General features: G+C 45.7%; 1 protein-coding gene across 1 annotated transcript in view; it reads right to left on the bottom strand.

The window, feature by feature from the left end:
* The window catches only part of RFWD3 (ring finger and WD repeat domain 3), an 18,480-nt gene that overhangs the window by 8,906 nt on the left and 239 nt on the right, over positions 1-9,335 (bottom strand). Inside the window, exons 2-7 of the mRNA XM_010140491.1 lie at positions 9,106-9,335; positions 7,672-7,907; positions 5,857-5,956; positions 5,555-5,753; positions 3,332-3,423; positions 1,603-1,717 (exon numbers count right to left, since the gene is read on the bottom strand). The exon at positions 9,106-9,335 is cut by the window's right edge and continues 1 nt beyond it. Of these exons, the coding sequence (XP_010138793.1) occupies positions 1,603-1,717; positions 3,332-3,423; positions 5,555-5,753; positions 5,857-5,956; positions 7,672-7,907; positions 9,106-9,335 (972 nt within the window). The remainder of the gene's footprint in view (positions 1-1,602; positions 1,718-3,331; positions 3,424-5,554; positions 5,754-5,856; positions 5,957-7,671; positions 7,908-9,105) is intronic.

The raw sequence follows: 9,335 nt of genomic DNA, 5'->3' as shown, positions 1-9,335 counted from the left end.
TTTCCCTAAGACTTCAGGCATTGGGGTTTGTACACAAACAGTGAACTGGTAACAGCTCTGTGCACTGCGCTTTGCCACCCGAGCGCCCCACTGAACACACCAGCAGTTCACACGCCGCTTTTGTAACTCCGCAGCACTTTGTTTCCTAATGACTGAACTTTTTGTGATGGTTACACACGTTTCCTGGGCCATCAGTAACATTGCTGGCTCAAAGGACCCAGGCAAGGGACTCAGAATGTACCAAGGCAAGTTCAGATTACATGTTGGGAAAAAAAAAAAAAAAAAATCTAACTCAAAAGCAAAGGGGGAAGAGACCACTTCCACACATTATCTAAAAATTATTTTGAAATGGAAAACAAAATCATTGTAAACCAAACAACTATATATACAGGCAACATTCAAAAGCAAAAATTAATGCATGAAACTGCAAATAGAAAAATAATCAAACAACTTCAAGAGTTATTCCAGACCTCCTGCTGATTTTCTGCTCCCCAGCGAATTGTTTTACTTTCAGTTTATTCACAGCATAAATGCTTCCAGCATTCACATTAACCACCATGGGACAGTGATGAATGCAGTATAAACACTGAAACAGAACTTAAAGAACACAAGGCACTTCATCTTTATAACGTGCAGCTTCAATCCAGTCAGACTGGATATTCCATCATTTCACACCCAGAGAATTCCAGGAGGATGTTACGGACCTGCGCTTTTACCTTCCTCACATTTTTCTTAAGCCAAAGTTTGAAGCGAACTAATTTTCTCATGAGCTCTGATGCAGCTTCACACAGGAATTGAAGTGAGCAACTTATAAAGCCTTATCTTACGTCACACAGGAAGGCTTCAGCCAAGAGGATGTTGCTTAACATATAGAAATGAATAGCCGAGGCTATAAAAAAAATCCAGAAGTAGAGTCAAGCGTAGAATTAAGTGAATTACTAGACAGTACGAGCTTAGATATCATCTGCTTCAGACAACAGCAAAGCAGCAAACTGCTATGAAACAGGCTCTTGGAAAATGTAGCACTGGTGGAACACGCCAGAGAATTCGCTGCTGGAAGCATCAGTAGAGTCGATAATTTCTAGAAATCTTGCAAAAGCCGCTGCAATGGGTTCCAAAATATCGCAGTATTGCATAAGCTACAAAAAAAGCAGTCGTTTAGCAGTGTTTCAGGAATCGGTATCCTAAGGGGACAGAGGCACCTCTTCACAGCTCTCAGCCCCTGCAAACAGCCCACCCTCTCGACAGGCCAGGCCTTGTGGTACCAGAAGGTGCCACAGGAGAATGTTAACTCACCTTCAGAAATAAATTAGTAGCTTTTGGGGGTATTTTTTTGGTTTTTCCAATGGCCACAGCTCTTCAGAAACCACTGCTCAAAGGCTCTTGACTACCTAGTGATAACTGGTACCATTTCTGGTTTACTTCAGAGATTTTCAAAGCTTATTTTGATGCAGCTGAGAGAAGGAAGAGGAGAAGTTTGCTGCTGTATTACCAGCCCTTTCCAGGCACCACAAAACCTGATGAGGAACCTGTGACATGAGCAGCCAAAATACTCTACTACTAAGCTGTGCTTGCAACTCTAGTTCTTAGTGTGAGACTCACCTGAACTTGCCTGCGGAGTTTGCTGCATTCATCTGTCAAAACCTGCAACTGGAGGCGGCTCTGCGCAGATTCCAGCTCTGCCTGTCTCCGCAGCATTTGTTCCTTTTCTAAAGAGCTGCAGGAACAAAGGAAAAGCAACCCTTAGAATGAGGTATTGTCTGTGTTGTTTCTCTGGGCTGTTGACTCCTATCCTTGGGCTTCATCCCAACACAAGTCCCGTTCAGGTAAATTCAAAAGTAACAGGAAACCTGATACTGCACTCATCCAGTATATCCACCTCAAGATGTTCTCAGCTATGCACTGAATGACTCAAGTATTGTTCCACAGAAACAACAGCCCTTCTCCTCACCCTCTCTACATGTACTAATTTAGTAGAGCAAAAGAGAAATCAGTTTTTTTTTTTTCCTACAGAAATAGTTTAGCAAATTCTACACCCCATCAGTGCCCATGTAATACGCCATGGCAGCACCACACAAAGTGTAACACAGCAAGAGCGTGCAAACCAGTAACTCAGTTTGTAGTTTGGGACAACAGAGCTCTAGCTGAAACAGAAGCGGATCCCAGCAGTGGTTTGGGTAACGCACTTCAGTTTCCCTTTCGCATAGGCTTTATGGGTGAAGGAACAGCTACGGAGGGGGAAGGAACGCCAGTATTCCTTAACATTATCTGCACCTTTGGTCTGGAATGCTGACCACTGCGTTCTGCATTTCCAGAGCTGCGGGGGGCAAGTGAGGCAGGGCTGCAGCAAGCCTCAGACATGCAGCAGTCACATAACTATCTCTCCACTAGAGGTAACAAGATTTAAGCACCCAAATGTGCTTTTGGAGAAAATCTTATTGTTTGGTTTGCAGTGCCAGTCCAGTTAAGAAAAGCGTGACCCTTCTCAAAGCACAGTTCAAACACTATCAGGCAGTGGCAAGCCAGACGGAAGAGATGTTTTTCCTTTGTGACTGTTACTCCTCGATCATTTCTGATTAATAATTACCGGGACATCGAGGTTTCTCTTGAAAGATTGCACTGAAAGAACAGCAGTATAGTTAGAGATATGAGAAGACAACCCCAATTAAATTCTATTCAGTACAAGATTCAGGAGAACTCCGATATCTGCAGCCTTCGAATTTCAGAATAGTATCTCTGACAGCATCTTTCTGAAAAGAAATTAGTCCCCATTTTCATACCTGCTCTTTCTTTTTTTGATAAAAAGTTGACACTGAAGTTGGAGGGGGGAGCGGAATCATAGTAACACTTGCTGACCTTTCGAAAGCGAAGCTGCATGCAGAGTTTGACAAAGCAAGATGGGAAGTGATTCGTACGAGAGATTACTCCATCTAACGCACGCGGGAAAGGTCAGCTCCTCTACCTACACCTCGCTCTTCTGAGCTAACAATGAATTAGCAACATATGGCTTTCTGGCAATGACTCTGCATGTCCTCCCATGGTGACACGGCACGAGGATGCGGCACCAGATAGCTTTTGGTATTTCAGTGCTGCAAAGCACAAACTTGAGAATTCCATTCCAAAAGAAAAATCTTCCTTCCAGGCAAGGCACGTGCAGCCTGGCGGGGCTGTGGTTTCTTCAGCCAGCCGTACTCCCATTAAACCCCAAGGGAATGCACGGACTGCTTTAGACAATACAGGGGATTACAGCGTGATGGAGAAGACAGACTGCAGCTTTCACTGGCACGCAGTCGCTGAGGTCGCAGCTGTACGAGGAGACTCCACGCCATACCTTCTCATGCGTTCCTGTTCAGTGGTATCCAGCGCTTTCAGAGTGCGAGCATACAGGATCACAATGTCCGAGCGTTTCGCCTTCTTATTGCACTGAAATCAAAGACAAGTTCTATTCATCTACACGACTTTAACTATCCAAACTACAAGCTGCTATCATTACTGTGACAAATCCTTGTAAACAAACTACAAACACTGACCCAGCATATTTGCGAGACACTCCCTCACACAGGCATCAGAGCTCTAATTGGGGCAACAACTGTAGTTTAGGTCAGGAATCCTACTGCTCCGTTGATTACGCACCTCCTCTTCCCACCACATTTACTCTGCCAAAGCACCAGTGATGCATCATTGCCCGGTAAGTTCCAGGGATCAAAAAAAAAAAAAAAAAAAAAAAAAAAAAAAAAAAAAAAAAAAAAAAAAAAAAAAAAAAAAAACCAACAACCAACAAAAAAACACCGGACAAAGGAAGGGGAAAAAGAGATCTGAACCAAAACACCAGCCCAAGCTCTGTTTTGAAAACGTCAAGACTGGCTGCTTGGCCAACAGAATAGGATTCAGGAAGCCCTGAGCATACTCTCAACTCTTATTTCTGCACTATATTCCTTGAATCAAACCCTATAGGCCCAAATCCTGAAAAGCATTCCAGTGTCAGCGTGAAACACGGACATCCTGCTGACTTCAGTGACACACAGGGAGTCTGGTATTTCAATAATTTTGTGCATCTGGCTGTGACCATGGAGTACTTTGGATTCACTGTCAAAAGCAGCGATAATACCTTCCCCCTGAGCTGGGACATGGAAGAAATTACAGCATCTGCAAGCTTAGTTTTGCAAATATAATTTGTGGATCAGGAAAGCAGCAGTGAATGCTCAGATCCAGTCACCTCCGCTGAGCAGTAAATTACCACGTGCTCTTAAAACTTGGACTTCTCTAGTATTTAGTGTTACGGAGATACCATGGGCAGCAGTTTCAGATCAGACAACCTCCCTTCCTTTGTAAAGAGCTGCCTTGCAGAGCAGTAAGTGCTAAGGCAGCTTTCCTGGCAGCCAGCAGCTGGCCCTGGCAGGGTCGGGAATGCCGCAATTTCACAGTAACTTGCACTCAAGCCACTTAGTATACAGAGCACCACGCACAGCAGCTCCCCGCTATTCAAACAGAGAATGGCCAGTCGCAAAGGACTGTGGCTGAAAAGGAAGATGATTTAGTGGCAAGGTTGTCTCCAGAGCAAGTTCTCCCTCAAAATTTTCAGTAATTACATCACTGGAAGAAAAAGAGGGAGCAAGTACCCCTTACGAGTTATTAGGGTTCAGTGAAAGCGGTCATCAAATTTCAGAAAGCAAAGGTGCCAGGAGGGTCTCTGAGAATCATGTCTGGGCCTGGAGTGGGCAAAGAAAAGCTTTCACAGAACCAACAGCGATTAGAACACTAAGGTTGGGGCCTTTGCAATGGCAACAGCGATTCTTTAGGTTTAATTCCAGCAAAGGTCAACAGGAAGTCTCTTGTTGAGAGGAGGGAATCCTACATAAAGTCAGGCAAGACTATGGTAGCTCACAACATGACAAAGCTAAAGAAATCCTGGGCCTCCAGTCACCAACTCAGAAAGCAGCATAACTGAACCCGGTTTACATGGTACTCGTTGGCCTATTTTTTGTCAACATTAGTTTCTGGAGAAAAGGAATAAGGAATGGAAGCACATCATAGAGAAGAGTGGACCCAATAAAAAGAGATCAGTGTCACTCATGGAAACAAAACTGCAAAAAGCACCTTAAAAAGCAGATTTGCCACTTGCAGATAGACATTAAAGGATATGACTGGCTTCACCGTTCGCTCTCTACAGACTACCTGAACAACCTGACTGCTTAAAGGCTGCAAAAGCAGATGCAGTTCAGCACAGATTACCTGACTGGAAATGGGTCTCAAACATACTTCCTATCCAATACCATATTCTTTATGCTTTGTTAATTGCTTCTAGGAATCCGTCTGCCACTTCCACACTGCAGGACCGCAGCGCAGCGTTCTCAAACCAAACGCAGGTTTAGCACAAACTTCCAAGCCTGCTACTCGCAAACCTTCTACTTCAGGGAGAAAATCCAGGTCAAATTTTCCCTTTAAAGCAGTGCTAATTCTTCCTGGCCTAGTTACCTCAAGATAACAGTGATTTTTGATGTTTCTGACAGCAGCACAAGTTACCCAATAGCGAGTCCTTTCCAGTAAATTGTACCTGGGGGCACTTCCCTGCCTGTCCCTTGAGCCACCTTTCGATGCATGTGTAACCAAACAAATGTCCACACCGCAGTGCTGAGAGACGGTGGTCCCCAGCATTGGTCCACTGCTCGAAGCAGATTGCGCAGGTATCCCCTTCCTCCTCATCCAGCAACACAGCAGGAACAGATGGCTCCAGTTTCTTGAGTGGGGTTGTCCAGGATTAACAATTTAAAGAAAAAAAACCACAAAAAATATTTTAGACAAATGCATCATTGGCTGTATTTAATGTGTCTCCAAAAGCATTTAGGTCACTTTACCTGCTTTTGCTGGACTTCGGCCTCTTCACCTTCTTGACTTCCATGTTCTGCAGAAGCTTGGGACAAAACTGGAGATGGCTCCGCTTGGACCTGACTGGAAACTAAAGAAAGCACTGCGTAAATGGACTGATACGTGACGGGAGAAAGGAGCTCTCTTTGCCTCGCTCTGAAAGCATCGGGGCACAGGGTAAGCACGCAAGGACGACACAGGTGGTGAACAAAGCTTCAGAGCTGTGCACTGGAGACCGAAGGACGGGCAGCCTGCGGGTAAGACCTCCTGCTCATCAATAGTGCTGAAGACCTTGGCGCTTTCTTTTACAGAAAGCTGCAGAATTTCTGTGGAAAAGGAGAGCTCTTTAAAAGACAGCCATTATTTATCAGGATTTCCTGACCTGCTGGAAACAAACACATCTGCGTGCATGTCTAATAGTTCAGCTGCTGTAAGGACAGAACCTGCATCATCATGCCCGGAGAAAGACAGGCACCAATACACAGCAGTCCTTTTGCCAAGGGACGTAAGCATGCATATTTCATGTGCTGAGAAAGCATTTACCGTATGCCATCCGTCCATTCACCCTGACTGAAGCGGTTTTCCAGATGGTAGTTTGCCCAACTATCATCTGCCAGGCTCTGTGTTTTTGTGGGGTGCCTCTGTTAGCCCTTCTGTGGGAGCAGGGGCACCCAGAAACCCTGCATTGGGATTACCACCATTAGCACACTGAAAAAGGAGCAGAAATCACTTCTCTTCCCTATCTCCTGACAAAACATAAGAATTATTAGTCACATTTAATATCTGAGGCAGATATCTGCAAATCCAGCAGAGAGCTATCGCCTAACCCTGGCCAATGTCAACAGTTTTCAGCCTCTATGGTTACGTGGCTTATATAAGCAAAAAAAATAAGGGAATTCCAGACAACCCAAGAGAGAGCATATGTTAACACAGTCTTAGGCGGCAGTTAACAGCTTGAGCTCCTGTCACATGTAAGACCAGCTCAGAGCAGGCAGAATCTGTTTAAAAGACACCTCATAGATATAACCTCAAAAAAAAAAAAAGTATCAAGGTGGTCTGGCCAATCAACGACAAAATCAAGGGCAGAGAGTGAAGCAGAAGGACATTCCTTAGAGACTGAAGTAAAAAAAATAACCTTGTTCTCATATTCTCTGGGCATTGATAACCTTGACTGACAAGTCAACTATTTGTCGCTCTTACATAACCTGCGTACATTCACCACAATGTCACTGAAGAACGTGGCAGCCTGCAAACACGAGTCTGGATAAAGGACTGTGAGCCAGAAAAGGTGAGGAAAGAAAAAGACACAGAAAGCCCACGGTCCTGAACACCTCTATCTCCTCAGCTAAGTGACACAGGAAGTTACAGGAATCAAAAAGAAACCCCTAAACTGAAGCAGACTGAAATCACAAATCATTAAACAATACCAAATCACGGCCTCCTCCGAAAACTGAAGGCACTGCTGATCTCTTCAATAACAGTCCTGGACAATATAATAACAGCAGAAGCGTGCTAAGTACTAATCTCTAAACTTAGAGTTATTCTGAACATTTCCAGGATTATTGATATGCAAAATAGCAAAAAAGACCATATTTGACATCACAGTAGCAACAGCCCATTGCTGCTAATGCTCGCGGGAGCTGCTTGCCAGCCAGCCTCGCAGGAGCAGCCTGCTCCCGTCAGCCGTGGGCACGACGATCTCTTCGCACCGTCTGTCGTGCAGTGCGGAAGGATTTCCCTCCTGAGTTTGGAAACAGCGGGATGAGTTTCTGAACTCGGTCTCTACAGCTCAAATACAGCACAAACCTCCTGAGCTTGTTGCTGGAGCAGTCTGCTGGGCTGAGGGTAACAGAGACGCTGCAGCCTCCACCGCTGCCGTCTCCTCCTCAGAAGTGCTGCTGTCGGAGTCGCTCACTTCTATCGTTTCTTCTGAACTGTGTTCCTGGCTGCCTCTCGCAATGTGCCGCGGCTCTGGGTGCAGGACTGGTCCTGTAGCCAGCTCTTGGGTCCTGCTGAGTTGAAAGTAACCGTCCAAAGCTGCCCTGAGCCCAGAAAAGCAAGAAGAGCCACAGTTATTTCAGATAAGCTAAAAGTTCCGCACGTTTCCCCACGCTGGTTTGCAGTAGAGTTCCCAGAACCTGACTGCAATAGGAAGGTATCAAAGTTATCAGGACAGTGCTTCTCGAGTGGAGGGGCGGTCCCATAGCGCTGCCCACTCTCTGAACAGTCAGCAACCATTCCTCCCGCTCAGCTCAAAACGAAGTCCCTTCTTACCACAATGATACTGTCTTCTTTTGAGCTGGCTTTGGAGAGAAGCGAAGACGACATAAGAATTGTTCGTTAAGAGCCTAAGGAACTCCTCACCTGTACGTACAATCCCACCACAGACCTGGTTGCCAAAGCCACTGGTAATTAGACACAAGGCCTGTAGCTGTCTCATTCTGTTGACTACTTGGGCCTCTTCCATCTACTTTCCCTCTTCCTTTCTTTGTCCCTGGATAGAACCTCTCCCTCCTCTCACCCTATCGGTTCCGCTATCATCTCAATTATCCCCCAGATTTACAAGAGAGGATTGTCAGCTTGATTTCTAGCCCCAGGAACTCTAGTGACCTTCACAGGCAATCCAAGGGCAAACAGTACAGCGATGGCTAATCATCTGGGAGGAGAGGAGCTCTTGGTCTCACTGAATTTAAAGGCAACACTCCAGTTAATTATAATTTCACCCCTGGCATTTACAAATGCTACAACAATGAGACAGAAAACGAACAAACCAGAAGTGGGGATTTCCTTCTCACTAGAGGACATTGTCTTTTAAACCCATCAGGAATGGTAATAAATACAGAATTTTTACTTTCTTTGTGTGGAGGTAACAAAAAAAAAGTTTTAGAGGAAAATATTAGTGTGCATGTTTGTGAAAGTTTCTGCAGGAATTGTCACCAGAAAACCTCAAATCAGAGGTAAAATGCAAATAGAGCACAAGCTCCACTGAACTAAATGCTGGCTGGAAGCTTCAAGAGTCAGTGCTGCTGCAGAGAGCACCAACTGCCAACACAAGAAACAGGGGGACTCACTTAACGAGGGCAAAACTCCTGCCAGCAGAGATCAGGGAGTGCTGTGCCAGTACCGAGCTGCCCAGAATTCGGCCGCAGCCACAACCTGGACTGAGCTGGGCTCTATAAGGCAGTTTGAAACTGATGCCAGATGTGATAAAAGCACAGTCCAGACCCACTTCTGCTTTACCTGGTGCTGGCCGTCCTTTGGGAACCCCCGACTCTCTGCTGCCTGCGAGCTCTCCTCACTCGCGGATGCTGCGCAATCTGTGGCGCAGGCAACGGCCAATACGAATCAAACGCCCCTTGTAGCCTTTGCAGCCGGTTGAGAGCCGCAGCAGGACCCAGCTGGAGATCAGGCTCAGCAGCTGCTTCCCTTGTTGGTCCAGCACTTGGTGTGGCAGCAGCGTCATCAGCAGG

The sequence above is a fragment of the Buceros rhinoceros genome, unplaced genomic scaffold (genome assembly GCF_000710305.1).
Source record: "Buceros rhinoceros silvestris isolate BGI_N320 unplaced genomic scaffold, ASM71030v1 scaffold2357, whole genome shotgun sequence".
NCBI lineage: Eukaryota > Metazoa > Chordata > Aves > Bucerotiformes > Bucerotidae > Buceros > Buceros rhinoceros.
The sequence above is the reverse complement of the archived record's forward strand: the minus strand, read 5'-3'. Positions and strand labels throughout refer to the sequence as shown.